The 24917-nt window shown below is 55.8% G+C and overlaps 1 protein-coding gene across 12 annotated transcripts in view; it reads left to right on the top strand.

The window, feature by feature from the left end:
• DAB2IP (DAB2 interacting protein) overlaps window positions 1-24917 on the top strand; it is a 195897-nt gene that overhangs the window by 105489 nt on the left and 65491 nt on the right. For all 12 annotated transcript variants that reach the window (XM_081237972.1, XM_081237971.1, XM_081237968.1 and 9 more), the window contains one exon: window positions 6804-6955. In XM_081237972.1, the coding sequence (XP_081094098.1) occupies window positions 6804-6955 (152 nt within the window). The remainder of the gene's footprint in view (window positions 1-6803; window positions 6956-24917) is intronic.

Raw genomic sequence — 24917 nt, 5'->3', positions numbered from 1 at the left:
CTGTGCATTTCATGGTTGTGTATGTGTGTATTTGTGTGTGTGCTGGTCAATGTGCATCTGTGTGTTTAGGTGTGTGTATCTGGTGGTGCTGTGTTATGTTTATACATGCATTTCTTTGTGGCCATGTCCCTCCCCTACATGTGCACCATCCATGTCCTTGAACCTGGGTGTGTTTCTCTCCCTGGGTACTTCTCCGTGTGAACATGTGTGGGTGTAGCTATCCGGGCAATATTTTAGTGCAAGAGTGATCCTTGAGTGTCAGGCTCCAGCCCCTCCCAGTCCTCACGGCTGGTGAATTGGTTCTCTTTGTGTGATCTGAGGAGTCTGGCTACCTTCTCTGGGTAAGGTGGAGTGTGGAGGTCTTATGTTCAAAGGAGCGCCGGCATGGGCTTAGTGAGGGTTCTGTGGGCTTAGGGTGGCCTATATGAGTAGGTGGCCACTGGGAAGGCACCAACTTGATCCTGGCTTAAAATTCCTCCCACCTTTCACCTGTCACAGTGTCTGACATTCCACCGTTACTGAGTTATTCCCCAACTGGGACCCGCTTTGGTGGTGCATAGCTCCCAGGGGAGGAGGCCAGGGAGGCCTGGCAGCTTGCTGAGGGTAGAGCCCCAGGAAAGGGGAAGAGGGCAGGAGGAATTGTGCATCTGAAGGATTCGAGCAAAGCCACAGAAATTGCTGGTACTGTTAGTGCCAAATGTGGGAGAGCCCAGCTGTGAAAGGCAGCTGCTCTAGCTTTAGAGAACCATCAAATATCAGCACTGGAAAGGAGCTTGGTGATCACCCAACCCAGGCCCTCGGAGTACAGATGGGAAGACTGAGGCCTGGAAAGAGGAAACATGGGGAGCCTGGGAGGTTCTGGAAGCATTCTGGCATTGCAAAGAGCACTGGGCAAGGAGAAAGGGGACCTAGGTCCTGCCACGGGTCTGCCACTGCCCTGCTCAGTGACTCTGGGAAAGTCCCCCTGCCCTCTGGGCCTCGGGTGCCTTATCTGTATCATGTGGGCATTGGCCTGGCGGGCGGCTCTGGGCACTCCCAGCTCTCACGCTGCTGTCTTAGAATAACATAGGACTCCTCACCACCCCCAGCCCCTTCCTGGAGCCTCTGCCAGGGTACAGTGAGGTGTCCCTACCAGCCTGCCAAGGTGTCAGGTCTGCCTGCCAGCCTCTGAGCCGGGCAGATCTCCTCTCCTGGGGCTGAGAGAGGCGGTGATATCTGGATGGGATCTTCCCCTCCCTTTCCTGTTTATTTAGGTGTGCTTTTGGCATTTGCACAGAGCCTAAGAAAGAAATTGAGAGACATGCCTGTTAAGAGAGCCTCCTTCTTTGAAAGATATCTGTTTGGGTGCAGGCCTTAGAAACAGCCACAGAGGAGAAGCTGATCCAGGGCCGAGGGAGGGCCATGGGGTTCTACCTTCACCCTGAGCACTGTCGCAGGTCAGGCCCACCCACCCGTCTGCAGTGACCCAGAGTTGGTTTGTTAAAAGGGAGAAGGTGATGAAGGCAGAATTGAGGATGCAGGACCAAATAGATGATGGAGTTGGGAGCTGGTTGAGCACCTACTATGTGCCATGCATGGTGCTGAGTGCTTTACACTCAGGTGAGAAGGTGGTCTCACTCAGGTGAGACCAATGGTGACATGTGACTCCCAGGTGCCCAAGTGGTGTTGCGGGAATACAAACCCATGGCCCCCCAAATGCTGCCTCCTGGATGGGGAGTGATGCACACGTGAGGATGGGACTGGGCAAGTCTCCCCTCCCTGAGCTGCCAGGTCCTCACCTGTGAGCCCCAGGTGACAGCCCTGCACTCAGGGAGAAGCCCACCTTCCCTTCTTTCTTCTCTCCCCCAGGCCCAGCATGGTACCTGGGGCATGGGGAGGAGGGGCTGAACAGTCACTTCCGTTCTGGCCTTTGACATGTGTGTGTGTGTGCGCGCACGGCTGTGTGTGTGTGGGGGGGCATGTGTGCATGTGTAAGAGGATCCCTGCCCTGCCTGCTCAGGGGCTAGAACTCTCCTGGGTACAGTCCCAGCTCTACCGCCTAACAGCTCTGCCACTCTCAGCAAGTAGCTTAAATTCTCTGAGCCTCTGTTTCCCCACTTGAAAACCCCAAACATCCTTCTGAAGCACATGTCCTTACGAGGATTCCTGATAAGAGGCATCGGGTCCTCCTAGGCATCCCCTCTGCTCTGGCTCCGGATGTGTTCCGTGAGTGCCCCTGGCAGAGCAGGAGCCTGGAAATTGGTAATTTATCAGCATCGTCATCACATGGAATGGATTGAAATGGTGAATGGAGAAATCACGAGTCTGGAATTCTGAAAGGCCTTTGAGAAAGCTTCCCAGCACTTCCTGGAGAAGCAGCACTGTGGCCGGGGTCAGCGTGGGGGCAGAGAATAGGGATGGGGGAGCAGCCGACAACTCGGGTCCTGCAAACCAGAGACCCCACGGGCCTCTGTCCTCCACTCGGGACTTTTCTTGCACTTTGGTCATTGACATGGATGGAAGCCCAAGGGGCTTGGACCATTGACATGGATTAGCTGGGAGGGAGGACATCTGCATGGGCAGTGAGCTGTCACGGAGGTGGGCAGAGGCTACAAGGGCTGTCCACACCCTGTCACCAAAGGGCTGGGGGTGGTGACACCAGGCAGCAGCCTCGTGCAAAAGTCCCTGGGGCCTTAGTTGACCTAAGCACAGTGGCACAGCTGCCTGAGAAGCGCAGGGGAATGGGGCTGTGTTAGCAGAGACACAGCGCGCCATCTGGGGAGGGGGCAGGCTTGGTCCCCGCGGACCGTGCAGGCGCCTTGCTGAGCTTTAGACATCAGACCCTGCGCCAGTGAATGAAAGCGGAGGCCTCCACCTGTGCGGCTCCACCCGCCCGAGCACTTTGAACCTCCAGACGGAGTCTCTGTGAGGTTGCTTTAGAAGAGAAGTGCTTGTTTAAAAGAGTTCAAAACTACCAAACTGAGTGATATTCTGTGGCTCCAGGATAATTTTTGCAAGCACATTCATTCATTCACTAGGCATGACACCAGCCCTGTCCTCACTGCCACGTTGCTTTCAAGCTCCTCAGAGAGCCCAGACAGACTCCCACCTGTGGTGGTCACATACCTCCTTGGGGCAAAAATTCGTGGCTGTATCAGAGCCAACCTCAGTAATAATAATAATAAAGCTGGCAACTACTGTGTTTAGTTGCTTAGTATTTACCGTTTTACTGGGGATAGCTTACCTCATTTAATCCTTCCCACAACCCTATAGAGAACGTATCATCCTTAACCCATTTTACAGATAGGGACACTGAGGCTCAGAGAGGTCCAGTAATTTTCCCACAGCTTATCTGAACTAAGATTTGAACACAAGCAGTGTGAGAGGACTTCAGCTGGCCTGAGGGGTGTGAACAGCGGGGCTGGAGTATGTAGTCAGGGCCTCCTGGAGAAGGTGGATAAAGTCAGGCCCTGGGGGTGTGGAAGGGGAGGGGATCCAGGGCTTTGTCTGTCCTACTTAATCCTCACTGCAGCCCCCACCCAGTTCACAGAGAGGTGAGGGACCTTGCCTACCATCTCACCACCAGGGGTCTATGGAGCTGGATTTGAGCCCCATTTGTTGGCCTCTGGCTCCCAGCTCTCAGCCACCGGGCTGTCAGTGGGGTCCACGGCAGTGAGCATCGAGAACCCTGTTTTACTGAAAGAAGGGACGTGATTTGCCCACTGCCCCTCACTAAAGGTCGAGTTGGGTCTAGAACAAGATTTTCTGACTTGAAGGCCAGTCCGTCCCTCTTCCTGAGTTCAGGGCTGCAGCTGTCTCCAGAAATCATGTCCTGGGACCTGCCCATGAAGGGACAGGAGAAAAGGCTCGTCTCCCTTCATCCAGGGCTGGGCGAGGAGCCACCCCTGTCCCTTGACCCCAAGAAGGAGGTCAGTAAGCAAGCTATGCGGCTAAGCAGGGCAGGGAACTGGAGTCCCGGGTCTTTGATTAACCTTGCTATGTGACCTTGGGAAAGACCTTCCCCTCTCTGGGCATTATTCACCCTTGTAATACAGTCTTTTGGATCTGAGTCCCCTTCCAGCTGTGGCTTTCTGGGATAATGAGCGTTTGTTAAGCCTGCCATATGTAGAGCCCTGAGCTGGGTCCTCTGGGGGACATAAGGTCCTTCATGGTGGATATGTGTGGTGAGGTGGGGGACAGGTGAGCTCCCTGTCCTTTTGTTATTCTGTACACTGCTCACCTCATAGTGTTCATGTTGGTCTTGGTCACTATGCGTAGCACATAGTAGGCTCTTGACAAACGGTGAATGAATGATATTATAGAGAGTTTGAGTCCCCAAGGTCATGGTCAGTTTGGGGAGGTACATTCAGAGTAGGCTTCAAGGATGCTTACAGGTAATGTTTATCAGAGGAGCATTAAGTGTAGCCTTGATGGTGGGGGTGGGGAAGATGAAGTGATACTATCCCACTCAACCTCTTAGAAGGATGAAAACTTTTTGTTTTTTAAACTCAGGGATAGGATAAAGCTGTCCATATTGCTACATAATGAGCTCCATAAATTGTGAAACATGCTTTGTGGTTCTTTGAGTGTAAAAAATTGTGAAATTTTAATCAGTGTAGAAAATAAAAACCAATAAAAAGTACAAGCCCATTGGGGGAACTTGCTTGACAACCACACCTGCGAGAGAAGAACCCATCCAAGTTAGCCAGGTGCATACCCCCTCCCCCCACACCTGCCAAGAGGCCAAGGTTGGGAGAGCCCAGAGCTTATTCAGGGGTGCAGGTCCCTGCCTTCATGCTGTGTCTCCCAGAGAGCCTGCTGTCCCCCTGGCCCACCACCATTTGTGGTCCCTCTGCATTAGGCCTTGTCCTGTCTGTGCGTCACCACTCGGGAAGAGGGTCCCTCCTGTAGTCCCTAACCCCTAAGAGATAATTGTTAAACTGTAACTGATTAGAGTACCTTGATGGGTGATACCAAGCTGTAGAGGTGAGAGGCATTTGGATTCCACTGCCTGGGAAGGCCTGAATAAGGTGGCATTTCAGCTGGGCCTTGAAGGATGTGCAGAATTCTGACAGGTGGCCACAGGGATAAGCCTTCTATGGATGGGAGAGATTGAAGGGGAGGAAAAAGTAGGGGCAGAAAGACGGGAAAAGGGAAAGCTTGAAGAGGGTGGGCAGAAGCTTTTCCTATGGGAAAAGCTCTGACATTAGGCAGGTCTGAGAGCTGTGTGTCCTTGGGTGAGTCATTTCACCTCTCTGAGCAAAGTTTCTTCATTTGCAGAAAGGGATGTTTCTCTGTCATTTCTGTTTGTGTGGGTGACATGAGATGATGGGTACAACCAATATTTGCTCTCATCAGTCTCGGGTGCTAGGGCCATAGAGGTGGACAGATCCAGTAAGGGCGTGGACTACAGCAAATGTCCAACTCTCCCCCCCAGAGCAGAGAGGGCCACCAAGCCTACCCTTTATTGTGTGACGGATGAAATATGGTGTTCAGATTGTGAACAACATTAACTCTAAAATGAGTTAATATCCCATTCCCTTCTCTCCTTACATCACCTGGGATTGAGGCTGGGGTGTGTGAGTCCCCAGAATCCCTCTCAGACACCTCCACCCACAGGGAATCCCTCTTCCTGCAGTTTTCCTCTCCCTCCAACTGCCTGAGGGTACCAAGTCCAGAACACCCCAGGCTGTGGCCCCTTGAGCCCCCAAATCTACCCCAGGGTAGACTGGTTCAACCTGCTGTACTGCACGCTGTCTCCTCCCTGTCTCTTCCATTAGACCCGGAGCTCTGGGGGCTGGGCTCAGCTTAGGTTCTGGTCTCAGAGTCAAGCGCAGTCTGATAGACGCATGAATGGCCTAATGGGGAGGTCCCGCTGAGGTCTGTCATACTCCTCCCAGGAGTGGACCCCTACCCGCCATGGGTCATGAATGGGCCAGCAGGCAGCAGTCTCTCTAGAGAAGGTCCAGCCTTCCCTCAGACCTGGCTCCAAACCTTGAAGCACGCAGTGGGGGTACTCAGCAAACCCTTCAGCCCCTCGGCCTCTCCTTGAGCTAGATACTAGGTCACCCTGTCCCCAAGGTGGTTGCCCCTGCTGGGGTACAACGGTTCCAGGCAAAGGGCTCCACCCCGAGGGCCTGTGACAGTCACCTGCGAAAGGAAAGACGCCCAGGTTAGGGGTCCAGGGGTCCAGGGTACCAGCTGCGCTAGCCGGCCGTTCCTCAGAGGACCGGACGCCTGCTCGCAGAGCCTTAGTTTCCCCCATCTGTACCACCCGGGCTGAGAGCATCGACCTCGCGGGAGGCGCTTTGGCAATCCAGGACCGGGAGGGGGGCGTGGACTCCTCCAGGTGGGTGGCGGTGTGTGACCTCGTTACTGTAAGAGGTGAGGAGGCTGCTGCCGCGGAGGCCGCCGCCGCGGAGGCCCCCCGAGGGTCCCCGCCCCTCTGCAGCCCCGCCCCCTCAGCCCCCCGGGGCTCCCCCGCCCCCGCGCCCGGGGGGCTCGGGCGTCCTCGGTCGCGGCCGGCGCGGCTCGGCTCTGCGTCGCCATGGCAACAGCGGCTTAGGGGGCGGGGGCGACGTGGCTGGCTGGCTGGCTGGCGGCGCGGGGTGGGCTGGGCCGCGCTGCGCGGGCCGGGCCGTCGGCGCTCGGTCGGCGGGCGGCGCGGGCCGCGAGGTGCAGGGGCCAGCCCGAGCCCGCGCCCGCCCTCGGCCGCACGGCCGCGCGGCCGCCCGAGCCAGGGCGCGGGTTCCACGCGGGTCCCGGGCCCGCCGCCGCCGCGCTAACCCCGCCTCCCTTCCCCCCTCTTGTCGCCCCGCGCGCAGGGCTTCCTCAGCCGCCGCCTCAAGGGCTCCATCAAGCGCACCAAGAGCCAGCCCAAGCTGGACCGCAACCACAGCTTCCGCCACATCCTGCCGGGGTTCCGGAGCGCCGCCGCCGCCGCCGCCGCCTCCGCCTCCGCCGCGGACAATGAGAGGTGAGCCCGTCGTCGCCGCCGGCCCGGCCTCCGCGCGCCGCCGCCCCGGGATGCGCCCCGGAGGGCGCGGGGACAAAGCGAGAACCGGCCTGGGGCGCGCTGAAAGCGCGAGGGCACCCCACGCCGCCTTCCGGCAACTTGTGGGGCCATCTCGGACGGGGGCGGGGCGCGACGGGAGGACCCTTCTCACTCCCCCAGGGGTGAGGACCGGGTGCCCGAGCCTCGGGGCGAGGCCGGGAGTGAAGTGCCCTCGCCGAGAAGTCCTGCCTCGCCTCGCCGAGGTGGGCATTGTTTCCCGGGCGGTGCAGTGCCCGGAGCTGGGGACAGAAGTGGCGCCTCCACCCCAGGATCCATCCCCTGTCTCTGGAGCCCTTGAGTGTGCGATACAAAAGGCATTTCGGCTGGGTTTTGCGGAGACCCAGCGGTGACGAAAAGGGTGAACATCTGGAGGGGAGGAACAGGGGGCTGGGCCGCTTAGGGGGCACATCTGCTGTAAGTAGGGCGCGTGCTCCACTGGGGGCTGGGGCGAGCAGAGCGGGCAGTGCCTGAGGCCAAGGAATAAGGGCCTCATCCTTTCCAGCCCCGGGCAGCTGCTTCCCTCCCTCACCTCTCCACTCCCAGGGGTGTCTCCTATTCCCTGTTTCCTTTTCCTAGGCAAGCCAGGAGCAGGTGTGGAAATTCCAAGGGGAGGTGGCTTGTGGGGCAGAGGAGGAGAAGAGAGGAGGTGGTTCAGCCTGCCAGGAGTCACTGGCAAGGAGTAGGCTTCAGCTCGCAAGGGCAAGCCCTCCTGTCTACTTGCGGGGACACCGGGCGGACACAGCCTCTCGGGGCCCAGGTCCCCCCCTCCTTGAGCCGTGCCAGCCCCAGCACCTTTCTGCTTGGGCACAGCATGGTGGTGGATTCTGGTGCCAGTTAGAACGTGTTCCTGCTCAGCTAAGTGGAGGTGAAAGAACGAACGGGCAGGCAGCAAGGAGCCTTTTCGGCATTCAGCCCCAGCATCTCAGGCCCCTGGCATCTGCCTTCCTTCATAGGGCTGTGCCCCTGTGTATGATTGGTGAGTTGGCACTCCCTGTAAGGGAGGCACAGGTAGAATGAAAATGTCTCTCCCCTCCCCCTTGGTTCCAGCAGGCAGCGGAGTACAAGTTATAGCCCAACTCCTGCCCAAGGTTGAGTGACTGTTTAACTGACCCCTAGCATCTTCCCGAAGAGTACTCTTTCCACTCTCCAGGAGAATTACTAGACCTTTAATTTTCATCAGCCCGGAGCTGCTCTCGCTAATGCATCCTCACCACTGCCTGCAGCTGGTTTGCTGCCCCAGCTGCCAAGCCCAGCCCGAGGCAGGACCCTCAGCCTTTTTCTGATGGCCGTGGTGCCCCAGGGGACCAGGCGTGCCGTGGCAGGAAGATTTAGCCAGGCCAGAGCTCAGCGCTGGGTGCAGCCACTGCGTCTTTGAAAATCTCGGTTCCCATCTTTGTTATTGTCTGGGCGGCAGGCCACCCGGTTTGCTGCCTTCCTCCCTCCGCCCGGCCCCTTCCTCTGGCTTTCTTCCCCAGGAACATGCCCTTCTCTGCGCTTTCCTTGGTGGGGGTCAGGAACCTCTGCACCCGCATACAGGGCCTCGTGTACGTACCCAGTTTTGTGTGCATGTGTGGGTGTCCGGGGAACAGGAGAGACGGCAGGCGGTCCGGCCTCTGAGTGTGCCTGCCCTCCTGGGAGCAGACAGCGTGCATGCCATGTTTACCTCCCTCCAGCAGGAAGCCTGCACGGAGATGCCGGCGAGCGCTCGGCTGGCAACCCTGGCCGGAGGTCAGGGCCTGGCTGAGATGACCTGGAGCAGGTCCTGCCCAGCTTGGCCTCAGGTCAGCTTTGCCACATGCCGGAGGGGCACGGAGGCGGGTGGGTAGGGAGTAAGACTACAAGTCTGTTTCTAGAAACGGTGGTAAATGGTAGCGGCTGGAGCAGAATGTCACTGACAGTGGTGTGGAATTGTCTTATTAATTTTCTATAAACAAAATCTGGCTTGGTGGCTTCTCTGGCACAGGAAGGGAGCCCAGACTTCCTACGGACAGGCAGAGAGACTGAGTTTGAAGTCCTTCTGTCCAGCCTTGGAGCGGCAATGGGCTTTACTCGGACTGGGGTCTTCTGATATGCTGCTTTGCCTAGAAGTAGATTTATCGGCTGCTGGTGGGATGGCTGGGCAGGTGTTTCTCTGGGGCATGAGAATCTGGGCAGTCCCTGGATTCGCCCTGTTTGGAGTTGAGTGAGTCAAGCCAACTCTGGCGACCCCCCACCCCCACCCCCCAAGCTCACGGCCAACGCTGGGTGAGTGGAGAGGCGCCTCCCCCCACTCTGGCGTGGGGTGGTGGTGCTGCTGAAGGCTGGGAGGACAGAACGGCTGCCTTTGGCTTGGCTCGTGAGACCCCACTGGGCTGGCTCAGCAGTGAGGAGGGCGTTGACTCCCGGCTCCATGGGACCCCACTGGGCTGCCGTGCCTCTCCCTGGGAAGGGGGCAAGTGCAGAGACAGCGGCCTCACTGAGGCCCATCTGGGCACGGGAAGGGGGCTGGGGGCCTCTGGGGTGGCAGATATGAGCCCCCGTGGCCGCCTCATGGGGAGAAGGAGCACAGGGAACTCAGGGGCGGCCACTTGGGTTCTGACTCTGGATGAATCTGTCTGCTTTATGGCTGCTGAAGCGGCTTTGTTGCACGCTCTCTGTGCTGGGGAGGTTATTTTCTTTTTGCGCTGGGATTCTCTCATCTGGGAGCTTTTTTTTTTTTTTTTTTTTTTTTTTGCGCCGGGATTCTGTCCTCTGGATTCTCTCATCTAGTTGGCTCCATTCTGGGATCTTTCAGCTCCCTGGGAAAGGAGTCTGCTCCAGGTGTGGAGACGCTGAAGTTGACTGATGCGGGGAGAGGGCTGATGCCTGGTTGTGAGGCTGGGGTCAAGCCAGCCAGGGCTTGGTGGGCACAACTGGGCTCTGGGGTCCCCGAGGGCCACAGGACAGTTTGAGCCTTTGTACTTACTTCCCTGAAAACCAGCCTGGGGGAGGTTCCCAGTCGGTCTCCAAGATCACTGGACCCCTCAATGCTTATTTCTCCTTTGGAGGTTTTGGAAATAAGCACCAAGGACAGGTAATCATTTCCCGTGGATAACAGAAATGAATGCCGCTCGGAGGCTTTCCAGGTGAAAGGTGTGCTGGCAAAAGCACTTCTGTTTTGCAGGCTGGAAATGTTCCTGCTTCATTTACAAGACTGTATTAATGTTGGTAAAAGCGATCTCGGATGTGGTGCTTCTGCCTTCCCAGAAGATAATTTCCAAGTCACTCATTTATTTATTAATGTTGCTGAGTAGCTAGGAGGGTCAGCTGGCAATACTGTGCTTTCCTCATTTTTTTTTTCTCCCTGATACTGTATCTGGGTGACTCTGGCCCTCCACACAGGCGGGCAACCAGGTGCAGTTACCCAAGGCTGATATGTGTGGAGTGAGAGATTGATTTCCCTTACAGGGAGTATGTGTGTTGCCTGGAGTTCCCACACCTGAAAGTTACTAATGGTAGGGTTCCAGGCAGTGTAAGGCTAGGGAGGGAGATAATTTGGAAGTGGGGGGAGGGGGCTTTCAGGGACCCTCACCGGGCCCTGAGTAGGCAGGAATCAATTCTACCCCTTTGGGTGAGGCATTCCTTGGTGGGAGGAGAGGAAGCTTGATGAGGAACAGGAAAAAATGGAAGACACAATCTGTTTTCTGTTGACAGTAGGTGCAGGAAGGGCTGGGCACCCAGGCCTGGGTTTTCTCCACTCTCTCCGTCCCCTGCTGTAGACAGGGAGAGCCTGGTCCTTCTCTGCCTTCCCTTGGGTGATGTTGAGATGGTTGGGCATCTTAGTCTCTGGGAATAATGGGAAGTATGTGATCTTTGGATTTGAAGCCAGGCCTTCCTGGGGCAAGTCACTTAACCTTTCTGAGCCTCAGTTTGCACATTGGCAAAATGGGTCTGATGATAATAGTGTCGTTGGAAACGATAGTAATATATTCAGCATGTGTTTAATAGAAAATGTCTGTCCTGTTCAGTACTGTTTCCTTAGCAACTCACACTGGGTCTTACACGTTTCTTAAATGTTTCTAAAATTTTATTAAATAAGTTATAACACGCGAGAGCGGTTAGACAAATGTGTTTTAGGTTTTCAGTAAGTGGTAGCTAATATTGGTGGGGAACAGGCCCCTCTCTTGGTAAGCCTCCGTTTTCTCATCTGCAGTGTGGGCATAATAACATGCAATCATGCGGTGTTATTTTGAGTTTGAGAGATAATACTCGATGTTGCTGTCCCTCATAAGGTGAAAGCGGCTGTACAGAGGATCATTACTGCTTTGAACACAAGAAATAGCCAAGTGGAATGACCCTGGTTCTTGTCTACACCTGGGAAAGCAAACCTCTACTATATGTGTTTTAAAAATTAACTTGTAAAGTTCACTGTTCCATCTGATGTTCAGGCCTTACTTGTTTTTAGTAATTTAGGCATTTAGGTTATGTCTAGTTTTTCTTTATTAAAAATGGTGCTGGTATTTAATCCTTGAGTATGCATCATTTATCTACATCTGTGATTGATTTCATGAGGTAAAGTCTTAGAATTACTAGGTCAAAGAATATGAACAGTTTCAGGTTTTTGATAAAAATGCCTCCCATCGAGAGCCTGTAGTAATGATTTTTGAGGGTGCTCACCTGTTTCCTTAGACCTTTAAAAACATTGGGTGTCATCATTAACACAATCTTTGTCATTTGTATAGGCAGAAAAACGGCATTTCTTTGTTATTTGCATTTCTTGCTGGTTAGTGATTGAACCCTGTTTTCCTGAGTTTAATGGCCAATAGCTGCTGGTTTTGAGTCTTGTCTGTTCGTGTCCTTTGCCTTCTGAACGTTCTGGCAAGTCCCTTGCAGGAGTCTTGGTTGCTCTGTTTGGCCTTCCTCAGCTCTGAGAGGCCTCATGTAGGTGGATCTTTGTTAAATGGGTCTCTGTCTTCCAAGCGGTATGGCCAGGAATTCATTAATTACCTGCAAGGAATGCTTCCCAACTCCCCCCTCCCCTGCTCTCCTCTCCATAAGAGAATCAGATTTAATTCTTAATCCGATAATTATCATAAGGAGGCCTGGCATTTCCACAGCACCTTGAAAGGCCTTTCACCATGCAGAATTGGTAGGTGGTGAAGGGACTGTTAGATTCAGGGAAACTGAGGCACATGGTCAAAGCTGTGGTGGTGGGACCATTACAGAAGCCAGGCCTCGTGACCGTGTCCCGACCCCTCTGCAGCATTGTACTTGGATCCCCATGGGCACCTTTGGGGCAGGGCTGACTGGAGCCCCACTAACGAGCACATGATTCTGAGCCTCATCTCCAAAGGGAGGGGAAAGCCACAGAACATGACCCAGACTTGGAGAAGAACCAATTTATTTTTGCTTTCTCATTTTTATCGCCCTCCTTTTAGATCTGCAGCTCCCTCGTGTATCTTCCAGAGCTCTGAGCCGGGCAATATTTTTAGGAACGGTGGAAATTAGCTAGTGAGAATGTGATCAGCCCCAGGCTGGGGTTTTAAAAGCTAGAGAAGCCTTTTTTTGTACAAGTGTCTGTAGGCATGTGTACATCCATGAGTGCGTGGTTTTGTATGTCTTACAAGTACGCATCTGCCCTCGTGAAGGTGTGTGCGCGTTATATGTTAAGTGTCCTTGTACATGTCTGTGCATCAGAAATGAATAATCGCATGTAAAGCATTTGGAACAGCGCCTGGCACTTCATGTTGGGTTGGACCACATGAAGTGGCTGTTTTTGTAGGTCGAATATGGACATACGGTTCATTCTGAGTGCTCAATGAGTGCTGGCTACCGTTCTTACTGTGTCTGTTTTCTTATGTGTACGTGTCTACTGGCATGTGCGTGCGTGTTTACATACATCCTGTTTCGCCGTGTGCGTGGCGTGTTCTGTGTTTGTGCTCTCACATGTGTGCATCTGTGTGTGTGTGTGTGCAGTTGCTGTCTGGGCGTGTGGCCACCGAGCTGGCCAGTTTTGTGAACAAACTGTGCCTGCCTTCTTGGGGAGAGCCTCCCAGGGCTCAGCATATTCCCCAGGCCATCAGGACAGCCACCCTCTGAGTCCCCTCATGCCTTTAGGTGCCTGCGGAGCTCAGGCTTGGGTGCCAGGCCTGAGGGGTGCTGTGGGTGAGGCCTTTTGCATTCTCCCAGAGTAACCCTGCTTATTTCCAGGTCCCATGTCTGAGGATATGCAAATTGACTCTTTAATGGAATTCCTTTGCAAAATATTACTTGAACCAGAAAGTTAATTACCAGGCTCTAATTAATGGCTATTTTAGAGGGCCACAGAAGCGAGCTGGAGATCATAGGGAGACCGAAAAGGCAGGAAGGAAAACATCCAGCTCCCACAGCTGGCGTGTGACTCCTTCCCAGGTGGCAGGGCCCACTTAGCTCCTTCCCCACCCGCCCTCCTGGGTGACTTGGTGTGGGTGAGTGGAAAAGCGCCCCTTGCTAATGCTGGGTCTCCTGGCCGACAGTCCATCTGCCTGGGCCTGCCTGCGAGGAGTGGCTTGGGCCGCATTCCCAGCCTGGGGTGGGGTATGCGAGTGGCCGAGGAGAGCAAGCCCGGATTGGCGGATTGGCGTGAGGCTGTACCACTCCTACCCCCACCCTCTGATGCCCCGGAGCAGCCAGGCGACACGCCTGAGGCCTGTGCTATGGACGGGACAGTCACCGGGCACTCTACAGTGAAACTAACCCCTTTGTTACTCCTCTAGCGGCCTTTGGGCTGCTGCCTATGGGACCCCTCCTCCCAATTCCAGAGTTTGAGGCAGCTTCTCAAAGGACCAGCTCTCCCCCAGGGGCGTGCTTCCCCTCATGATCACAGAGCTCAGTGTAGAGTCACCTGTGATCCTGCCCACCCACCTCAGAGGACAGGCTGAAAGCCCAGAGGAGATGACTGTGATGGGAATGATGCGCAAGGTGCCCCTCCCAGCTGGGGGCACCAGGAGGGTGGCCTGTGTTACTGTCCCCTCCTGGGACAGAGGGAATCTCCGTCCTCTGTGGGCATGTGTGAGCCTGTGGGTGGGCACACAGCATCTCACACATACTGGGGGCACAGCCTGGGCTGCCCCCCAGGTCCTGCCTACAGGCCACAGCACATGCCCCCCCGCGCGTGCACATGTAAGAACCTTCCTTGGCAACTGGAAGCCAGGTCCCTGTGGAAGCCACCAGTTGTGCACCAGAGGTCCCCTCTGAGCCAGGCGGGTGGTGCGGTGAGGACCCAGGGGCAGGAGAGGGAGACGGGATCCCGCCTGCAGGGTCCTTGGCAGCTTATCTGGGAATACTCTGTGCGTTCCTGGGGAAGGTAAGAAGTGACCCCAAGGTTGGAGGTCAAGCCTGATCCTGGGGGTGTGCCAAGAATAGGGCGTTCCCCAGATACCCCGACTCGCACCCGCTCAGGAAGCCTGCGTGCACCTGACCCCTGGGGTTGTCCCCTCGAAGGCCGCGGCTGATGGCGGCCTGGGGCGGGCTGCTGGGAGGAGGCCTGAACACAGCACTTTGTGCTTTGGGGAGGCACTGGGGGTCTGCCTGGTGATTAACTGCCAGGAGGGGAGGGGCCAGAGGGCAGCCTCTAGGATGCCTTCGCATTCTCCCAAAGGCGCCTGAGCAGGGCTCTGTCGCCCCACCTCCTGCCGCCCCTCCTGCTGCCCCTTGTACCTGGACTGCCACAGGCCAGGCTGGAGCGCAGGAACCTGCCTCCTGGGCCTGCTGCACTGCTAACTCGGAAGAGCCACAAGTCTGTCTCCCTGTCTCTCCAGGGGGGCTGGCGGGCCAGGAATTGGCCCAGATAGAAGGTTGGGTTTGCACTTTTCCCCACAGCAGGCGCTCTGTGGGGTGAGTTACTCCTTGTCACCGTGAGCCCCTGCCTCCCTTTTCTCGTAGGCAGCCCCCATGGGGGAGCTGAGGGGTCCCGGCTGGCTCTGGCCAGGGCCCAGTTAACCCCGGGACCGTCGCCTGCCTCGGCTAGCCCTGACCTTTCTCCCAGCCCTTGTTTGCAGGGCCTGGTTGTAAAAGAGCACTTCGGGTAGAAATATAGATGCCACCGTGGTAGCACAGGCTCTAATTTGATGCGACATTGTCTTGGGGAGTTTTCATACTGAGGGCAGTAAGTTAGTGCAGCATCTCCCTGTGCCCACGGACTAAGGGGAAGTTAATTTCATGCTGTCTTGTTGACATTCGCAGTGGAAGCTTCCTGTTGCAGCTGCAGACTGTTAGCATGTGAAGGATGTGTGCGCCCAGCAATTACTGTTTCCGGCTGGGGAGGAAATTGATTAATAGATTGTTCACAGCCCCAGCCCTCTACTCCTGTTACCCTTCTTTCCCCCTTTCCATCTTCCCCAGATTTCATCAGGAAACTCAGTCCCAGAATTGGCTCTGATAAAACCCCACTCTTGTCTTGGAAGCGGAGGGCCTGACCCCTGAGCAGGACTGACCAGCCCACCCCAGGCAGGACCCCTGATAAAATGTAGATTCTTGGGCCCCACCTAGACCTTCAGAATTAAGACTCTGGTGGAGTACTCATGTTTCCCCGAAGTGTGAGAACCACTGCCCAAAGTTTGTTCCTCTTGAAGAGGGCGGGACCGTGTCCCAACTGTACGCCAGCCGCTTGCCTAGGCGCTGCTGTGTTCTTATTGATTCCTCATAGTAAGAGGGTTTTTTGTTTCTCATTTCACAGACGTAGAAACTGAAACTCCAAGAGGGGAACATGACTGGCCCAAAGTCACACACCGGGGGACCCCATGCCTAGGCGATCCATTCCCTGGTTGAGGCCTGGAATCTTCCCATGAGCGTGCCGTGCCCTTTCTTATTAAGGTGGTGATGTCTTTTGAACTAACCTTACCCCTCCTACAGGCGTGCCAGGAGCCCTCCTGTGCTTGCCCGGGGCTCCCCGCTGTAAAAAGCACTTTTCACACTGGTGTTCTAGATCTCCTAAGGGCGCCTGGAGCAATTAGGGCATTTATGACTATGGTCTGCATTCTACAGGCAAGATGGGGGAGACTCAGAGAGGTGAAGGGGCAAAGTTGGAGTTGGGACTTGTCTCCTAGCTCCAGGTCCAGTGCTTGGCCCACCTGAGCCACTGAGGCCCGTTGCTCTGGCCGACTTCCCAGTGACAGGTGGTTCAGAGAGGTGTAGTCACTCCTCTCTGGGGTCACCAGGATCAAGTGAGGGGCAGTAATGTGATTCAAGCCCAGGTCCACTGAGTCAAAGCCCATAGGACAGGACTAGCCAATGTTTCAGGCCTGGACCAGGTGCCCTTGGCCCCCACCTGGGAGTGGAGCTCTTTAAGCACAGCCTGGAGAGTCTCAGCTCAGGGATGAGAGTGGCTGTCTGTGCAGAGGGAGAGGCCAGGTGGCCTAGGCTGTACCCCCAACTGAGGAGGCCGGATGCCCCCTGAGATTGGGAGAGAAAGATGGGGGAGGGTGGGGCAGGGGGAATCTGGGCCTGTGGGCCATGGAGCTGGAATTTGAACCCAGGACTGCCTTCCAGCCCCATCCCCTGCGCTGCCAGCTGCTGGGAGGTCAGCAGGTGTGCTGGGGTGAGCCACCCGGAGCTCAACTGACTGCTTCTCTTTGAGCCTCAGTTTCTCCATCTCAGCAAAACAAAGACTAATATCTCAGTGCCCAGGACTCTGGGATTCCTGGAGGGGAGGTACCTAGCACAGGGTAGCGTCCCGTCTTTCCCGGCCTTTGCTGCACCGCCTTCAGGTCGTGAAGTCCCTGGAGGTGACGTGGGATGGAGCCATGGTAGCAGGTGGAACAGGATGCCTTTCATCTCTGCACTCTTCATGGCGAGCTTCTCTGAGTGCTGCGATATCACCACCACCCACCAGCCACTACCCTGCGTGGCCACCTTTGATGGGCCGGGCTCCTTTCCTGCATTTTCGCACGTCATCCTTACGCCAGCACTCTGAACGATATTACTCTCCTCATTTTACAGAGAGGAAAACTGAGGCCCAGAGAGACTGAGCCACTTGCCCAAGTCACACGGCTCGTAGGTAGGATCCAAACCCAGGTGGACTGGCTTTATTATCTAAGTCTCTGCCATCAACCACTATTCTCATGGTCTCTGTTTTCCAGATGACCCACTCAGTCAGTAATATCATCACTAACCTACCTGCCATTTATGGAGCGTCTGCTGTGTGCCAGGCACTGTGCACGGTCTGTACGTCATCTCTAATCCTCTTGACTACCCTTGTTTCATCCTCCCTCCATTTTACAGGTGCTGAAACTGGCCCCAGAGGGGTAAAATCACTTATCGGGGATTACCCTTGTGATGGATTGAGAATCTAGGTCTCTTTGGACTCAAAGCCAAGGCCCTCTCCAGTCTAATAGTTAACATGCAGGACAGATCCTGTGGGCCAGGCCTGCTCTCAGCCCTTCACAGAGAGGAACTCACTCCATCCTCACAACAGCCCGCGTGCTACCCACTGTTGTTATCCCTGGTTTCCAACCAGGAAATGTGAGTTGCACAGCTGGAATGGCAGAGGTAGGATTCGAACTCAGGGAGCCCGGCTCCCAAGTCGGTGCCGTTAACTACTGCCCAGTGCTGCCCTCTCCCTGTTTTACAGATGAGGAACGGAGGCTCCGACAGGTAAAAGCCACTTGTCCCTATCAGACAGTAGGTGGGTGGCATAGACGGGATTTGCACCTAGATGTTTCCAGAGTGTTTTACCGTCTCCCACATGAAAGAACATGACAGCCACCAGAGGGGCCTGGGGGAGTGTCCCGGGGCCACCCCGAGCTCTGAAGGAGGCTACTATGGGTGCTAAAGTCCTGAGGGGGCGTGGGGGGTGTGTGGCAGTGGAGGCGGGCCTTCCTCCTGGTCTCAGTGGGTGGGGTCCCCAGGCTGTGAGGGTAGGGCCGGCTCGGTAACTGCCCCCCGCATTGGCAGTTGCTCAGTGATTACAAGTGTGTCTTCCTCCTTGGGCCCCTACCTCTCTTTTCCTCCTGGCAGAGCTAATAAGCCATGGCTGCATTTGGATCTGTTGATTTATGATCTTGGGTGAGGTGGGGTCGGTGGCAGAGGTCACGGGTGGGCTCACCAGCCGTCCTCCCCAGGTCAGCACGTTGAGGTCGCTTGCATCACTGCCCAGGTGGATGAAGGGAAAGCAGTGATGATGGCGGGCAGGGCCTCCCAGCCCAGCCTTTGCTCCGCACGTGTGGGTAGACAGGTGAGTCTGGCACCGAGACCTCCGGCTAGACTGTCTGAGGGGGTTGCTGATCGTGCAGCCAGGCTCCCAGCCGAGCCAGCCCTCTGTGGACCTGAGATGGTGCTGGGCACCTGCACAATTGCCAGGCCCCGGGGAGGGGGCGGAGGCGGGGCTGGGTGGTGGCAGGGCCACGGGCGGCCCTTCTGACCGCCCTGCCAGCCTGCCTGAGGTGGTCGTGTCTAGCTGCCCTGTGCACGTGAAGTTCACATTTTTGATGATGACTGTTTATGAGAGTAGTGAAAACCTACACCACGGGATTTCAGGGTCAAGGGGTGATGGACCTGGCAGGGGATTTTGTGAGCAATCTGTCCAGAGTTTATCAAACTCGGTTCCTGGTTCCTGGAGGTGAGACTAGATGTTCTCCTCCGCAGGTGGCATGGGCATCCTCACTCTAGGCCCTGAGAGGTCCTGCAGTAAAGAAACCAGTTGCACCTTGTTTAACCCAGGGTTTCCTGTCCCCCACCCCGAGAGCAGTAGTATTCTGCAGAACATTCTTGGGTAAACGCTAATCTGAGTTGTTACCTCTCCTTAGAAGCGTACATTTAAAGAGAGAACTTTGGAAGTATTCCATGCCTTTAGGGCCTACCGGAGCAAGCCTTGAATGATGGCATTGCTGGCCTAGCAATAGCTTTGGGGGTATTTTCTTTTTTTGGAAAAGGCATCCCCAGGTTTTCAGAATCTTTCCTCAAAGCAGCTTCTAGCTCTTCTGTGTGTGGGTTGGGGCCTGGCTCTGGTCAGAGCCCTCTGTGGGCCCAGAACGTGGGGCGTTTCTTCCGCCTTTCACGGGCTGGGTGGCTCCCTTCTTGTACTCAGCCGCTTGGGCTCTGGGCACCCCCTCCCCCCAGACTCCTGCAGAAGACAGCAGTTGGGCAGAGGCTGCCCACTGATTTGCGTAATTGCACTGTTCCCTGAATAATTAATAAAGCTCTGTCCTTGCTGGGAGCAAAGTCTGCACCATTATGGATGGGTTTGCCGGAGCTCTTCCAGGGAGCCCATCGTTCCGGGACTCGTTGGCCTTGCCTGGCATGGAGCCCCCCCAGAGAGAGGACAGGCACTGGGGTGGAGGGGGTATGTCCGTGCAGCGCCACAGCAGCACTGTGGGCGGGGCCGGGCATGCCTGCTGCCTTCTTCCAGGATCCACAGATGGGGTCTGGGCACACAGGGGATTTGGGATTCTGCAGACTCCCGCTTTCTGTGGCCCCGCAAACTCTTCCACTCTGAAATATGGTCAACGGTTGTGGAGTCTTAGCCCCGCTTTCAGGTAGCCTGGACGAGGCCCTGCTGACCCAGAGGGTAAGGGCAGTCATGGTGAATTTTCAGACAAGAGCAGGGAAGGGGGAGGCATTTCTGCTTGAGGCCTTTCTTCTTTAATTCCTCCAAGTTTCTTGGCTTGTTAAGGTCAGGGATAGCCTGGGAGTGACTCCTGTTTGAGGTTTCTAAGTCCCTTTTTATGTTGTTTCGTTGAAGTGAATTTTCTCTCTGGGCATGTGGATTTGTCTCCCTGTCGTGCTAGAAAGGGAGGCTGAGGACTGGGTCTGCTCCTGACTTGTTCTTGACATTGGGAAAGGTCCTATAGTCTTTCCAATGAGGGTTGTAGTCGAAAGGCCTTGCTTTCTTCCCTACGTCCCCTGGTCGTTGTCCAAAGCACCCGTAGGAGAATTTCTCAGACCCGATCCCATGGAACACCACATCCTTGCAGATGTTAATGGGCATTTGTGGTGAGGGGATTCTGTAGTCCAACAAACAGGTCAGGGAAGCAAAGCAAGTAACTTTCTTCAGTGCTTGACTCCTGGGAGCCTTTGCTATGCTCATGTGCATCTGGGTATACAGGAGGTGTATAGGGTGCCCTGCTTCCCACAGTCATGGACTATCCAGGGTCTGCTTGAACATCCCCGTTAATGCTGGGGAGATGCCATCCCATTGCTGGGCAGTGCCAGCTCTTAGAAACCTTCCCTTTTGTTGAGCTTCCCTAGCCAACATTTATGTAGCACTTTATTTATTTATTTTTTAAATTAATTTTGGCTGCGTTGGGTCTGCGAGCGGGGGCTACTCCTCATTGCAGTGCACGGGCTTCCCATTGCGGTGGCCTCTCTTGTTGCGGAGCACGGGCTCTAGGTGCGCGGGCTTCACGTGCTGCAGCACGTGGGCTCAGTAGTTGTGGCTCACGGGCTCTGGAGCACAGGCTCAGTAGTTGTGGTGCACAGGCTTAGTTGCTCTGTGGTATGTGGGATCTTCCCGGACCAGGGATTCAGCCTGTTTCCCCTGCATTGGCGGGCGGATTCTTAACCTCTGCACCACCAGGTAAGTCCCTATGTAGCACTTTATCATCTACTGCTTGGCCCTCGTAACAGCTAAGGAGGTGTCAGAGCAGGCAGTATTCCTTTTGCAGATAAGGCAGCTGAGGCTCAGAGAAGGTCATTATTCCACCCAAAGCCACATAGATGGTGGCAGAGCTGGTATTTAAACCCATGTCTGCTAGCTGGACCTTCAGCTCTTTCCCTTGGCCATCAAGAAGCCGTTTGCTCCCTGGGTTAGGCTAGTGTTGGTCCCTAGGACCTTGGGCACCTGTTGCCCCTACAGTCCCCATCCCAGCTTGCCTCGAGTGAGCTTCTGGGAGCGGGAGGTGGGAGGAAAGCTAAGCTCTTGTTTGATAGGATCCTCTCAGCAGTGGGGCCTGGTTTGGGAGCTATTCGCAGATATCATAGATGCTCCGCTCATCAAACCATTCCTGACTCTCTTTTCTTCTGCCCTTTTTATAGGCAGGGGATGTTTGAAGTGCCCCACGAGCTGGGCAGGCACTTGCCTGGGCTGGTGGTGGTGGCCAGGGGGTGGAGGAGGCAGAGGGCAGGGGGTCCTGCCATTATGTCTTTCTCCAGGCCTTTCCAAGAGCCAATGGCCAGGGGCAGCCTGGGGTGGACCTGTTTACAGCAGGCAGGCTTGGAGGCTGCGCTGAGGCTGAGGTGTGCAACCTCAAGACCTAGGCCAACTGTTTCATGTCTCAGGAGTCTCCTTGGGTCACACCATGGCAGGGACTGCGTTGCCCCTGATGTCACATCCCCCATGTCCCATGGAGAGCAAGCCACACAAGGGCGCCCTGATGAACAGAGTTCTGCCCTGCTGACACACAGACCTAGGTCTGGATCTGGCTCCCTAACTTCCTGTGTGATCTAGGACAAGTCACCTAATCTCTGAACCTCTGTTTCATCATCTTTAAAATGGGTGTGATAATGGTGCCTGCCTCCTAGGGTTCTGAGGTCTCCACGGGGTCATGTATGTCACATGATAATTTCATCATGTCATCTCATGTACCCACTCTCACACACATGCGCACACCATGCTTTTGAGCTTCTGTTGGAGACCCCAGAATCCTGCCAGCAGATTCGGCTCAGCCCCCCCTCAGGTTTACCCCCGTCATGTAGCGGGAGACCGCCTGAGACAGGCATAGGGAGACATTTGTGCGGACACTTCTCCCACTTAGAAAATCAATATTCTGTGGTCTGCCTAATTGCTCTGTTGCTGCTAAATGAGTCATTATGGAGGGAAAATAGCAAATGCATTGTGAAATTAATGGGAGAAAATAGTTGGCAAATGACTTGGTTTGCTTTTGAAACTCCGAGAAGGCGTTACTACGAGAAATCTGAGAGCCACGCAGGGCCCAGTCCCAGGAAGCAGCTGGTGGTGGTGTGAGGCTCCAGAGGTGCCGGATGGTCTGAGAGGGCCCGTCCAGGGCAGGGCGCTGATGGGAGTATCGGAGGGGCTGGAAGTGGGCGTTTCTGAGTGGTCAAGGCTGGAGCCAGGATCGGGACAGGGAGCTCTGATGGCCTGGTGCTGGGGAGAGTGGATACCATTCAGTTAGGGCCTGCCGAGTGCCAGGCTCCGGGGAGGACGCAAAACCAGCCCCGGCCCCTCCCACCGTGAAACTGTCCCACAGGTCAATGTGTGATTGCAGTGGAAGCGTGTGTCCTGAAGGCACCAAGAGCCCGGAACTGGAGGGTTTGATCTGTCAGGGTGGTGGGGATGGCATCCCCGAGGAGGAGAGGGGTGGGCTGAGCTCGCAGGGAAGAGCCTTCTGGGCAGACGGCAGAGCTTGTGCAGATCCAGTGGGTCTGAGAGCCAGGGGGCTCAAAGAGGGCCTCACAGCAGCCCTAGGAAACGGACATTCTCTCATTTGCAAGTGAGGAATCTGAAGCTGAAGATGGTTAAGAGAGCCCGGCACAAGGTCATAGAGCCGTTAAATGGCCGAGTCTGGACTTAGACCTGGGCCTGTGTAACTCGCCAGGGTTCTAGGAAGTGGTAGCAGCAGGTAGGGAGGGACCAGACGTGCCTTGTGGACTCTGGGAAGGGGGCTTCGGGAGGCGCCAGCGGCCACCTTACCTTCTCTTGGTTCCTGGATACAGCTGAGCATCATGGTGCCAGGCAGAAAGATTCCAGAGCCCTAGCTAGGAGAGTCAGAATCTGTAGTCGTGGTGGTATTTCAGGGTCACCGTGGCAGCTCTGACCCTGGGTACCAAGGAGCCTTGACCTGGCTCCTCCTGCTTCACGTCTGCCTGGGCCCAGGTTGGCCTGAGTCTGCCACCGTGGAGGGACAAGGTGATTCTGAGACCCACTCAAGTATTGAGACCTCCAGCTAGCAGCTCTGGATTCTTCCCTCTCTGGAAGGGTCCCACGCCTCTGGGGGATGTTGGTGGCGAGGGTGCTGGGTTATCACGCTGTAGGCTAACCTTGGGGCTGGATGTCCCACTGCCTGTTCCAGCTTGGGGAGCCGGTGGGCGGCTGAGACCCAGACGAAGCTCAGTCTGGGGTGCATTCCTACTGCTGTTGGCTGAGAGCCCGCCCGTTCAGCCCAAACTCAGCTCCGATTGGCTCTTCCCTGCCCTCTCCAGATTTAAACTGCAGCCCCCCCGGCGAGAGGCTGAGTGTTTATTTGGTCTGGTTGAAGAGCCCCAGCCAGGGCTCTCTGTCCTGCTCAGATCCCACTTCCAAAAGAAGTCTGCTGAGTTCTTCAGCTAAACAGCAGGGCATCTACTGCCGGGTTCCAGCTGGGCCCGGGGCTGGCCCTGAAGGTATAGAGGTATCCAGCAGCCCCGTGTGCTGCCAGGGGGAGACACCGGTGGCTTCCTGGGGTCGGTGCCTCGAGGTCTGCTTTCTGATAGTGCTCCTGCTTCTCAGGGAGCCAGTCCCTCCCTCAGAGAGAAAGCCAGGCAGACCAGACCCGCTCCTGGTGGTGTTTTGGGGTCACCGCCATGGCTCTGACCCTGGGTACCACATCTTGGATCTCCTCGTAGGCAGTCCCTGTCCCTCCACGGTGGCAGACTCAGGCCAACCTAGGCCCAGGCAGCTGTGAAGCAGAACGAGGCAGGTCAAGGCTTGTCCCATCCTTTTCTCCTGCCTGGGCCATGGATGGATTCCAGACCTTAGATCCCTCGATTTCTGCCCCAGCTTGGGCACCACGGGCACCTGTTTGTTTTCACGGTGCTCTGTTATTTGCAGGGAGACAGTGGGCTGACCTCTGAGCTTTTGCTTCCGTGGCTCCCACCGTAATCTTTGGCCAATGTGGGGAACCCACAGCCAGCCTGGTGTTTCATCACCACACATTTCCGACTGGCCATCCCTGCCGTCTCTCTCTCCTAAGTCCAGGTGGCCGCTTAGCCAGCGGGTTCCTTCGGTAAATCTCTGTAGCCATTAATGGTTGGCGGTGGGTGGGACTCTATCTCTTTTGCCCCCAGCGACTACCAGGAAGAGAGTTTCAGTGAAGGCGGGTCTCATACCGTGCCCCGCCCTAAGCACACACATTCAGCCGGCTGTCATCTCAGGACAGCCCCGTGGCCTCTCGTGAGCCCCCCACTTTGTCCTTCTGCCCTGGAGAAGCACCTTGCACCTGAGTTTCACTCCCCAGTGATGCCAGGGTTCCCGTGGCAGGAACTGCCAACTTTCTCATTGGCCTGGGGGCCAGGGTCTTCCACTGAGCGGTGGGACTTGGGGGCAAACAGGGTTCTGGACCGCAAGAGGCCGCCTGTGAAGGGCTGGTTTGCTGAGCTTGCCTGTTTCTCAGAGCAGGTACAGACAGCATGGCCATGCCCTGTGGGCTTCTTATAAGTGGTCACATTTGAAGCCACTCATCACACTGGTGGAAACACACTTCTAAATGAGAGGAACACTGCATCCATCTGGTGCATTTGTACAGAAAACCATTTAATGGGCTTGTTGTAGCTCCCTCTGACACGTCGGAGTCCCCATTAGGGGCCCTGTGAGTCTGCCCTTGGGTAGATTCACTGAAGTTTCGCTCGTGTGTTTGTCACACATCAGTCATCCACCTGAATGTGCTTTAGCCAGGCCCGTGGGTCACCTGCTGCTGCAGGGTCCTCAGTGGAGGGGCAGGGACCACTTAGTGGTGAGTGTCCTACAAGATGGCCCTGGGTTGTTGAAACTCCTGGCCCAGAAGCCTCAAGCCCCAGCCCTGGTCCCTGTTTAGGACTGTTGTGACAAAGGGCTTGTCTCCGTCGTGTGAGGGCGTGCCCACGCTTTCTGTCTTGACGGCTTTCCATGCCGGTGGCCCTCCCTACGGAGCCCCTGACATTTTGTGCTCAGGCTTTGGAAGGGCCAGGCAGTGGATGGGGAGCCCCTGGCTGGCTGAGCTGGTGGCCCAGGAGAGAGCAGCTGGTTCTCAATCACTCT

Source organism: Mesoplodon bidens (assembly GCF_964165515.1).
Source record: "Mesoplodon bidens genome assembly, chromosome: 6".
Classification (NCBI taxonomy): domain Eukaryota; kingdom Metazoa; phylum Chordata; class Mammalia; order Artiodactyla; family Ziphiidae; genus Mesoplodon; species Mesoplodon bidens.
The sequence above is the reverse complement of the archived record's forward strand: the minus strand, read 5'-3'. Positions and strand labels throughout refer to the sequence as shown.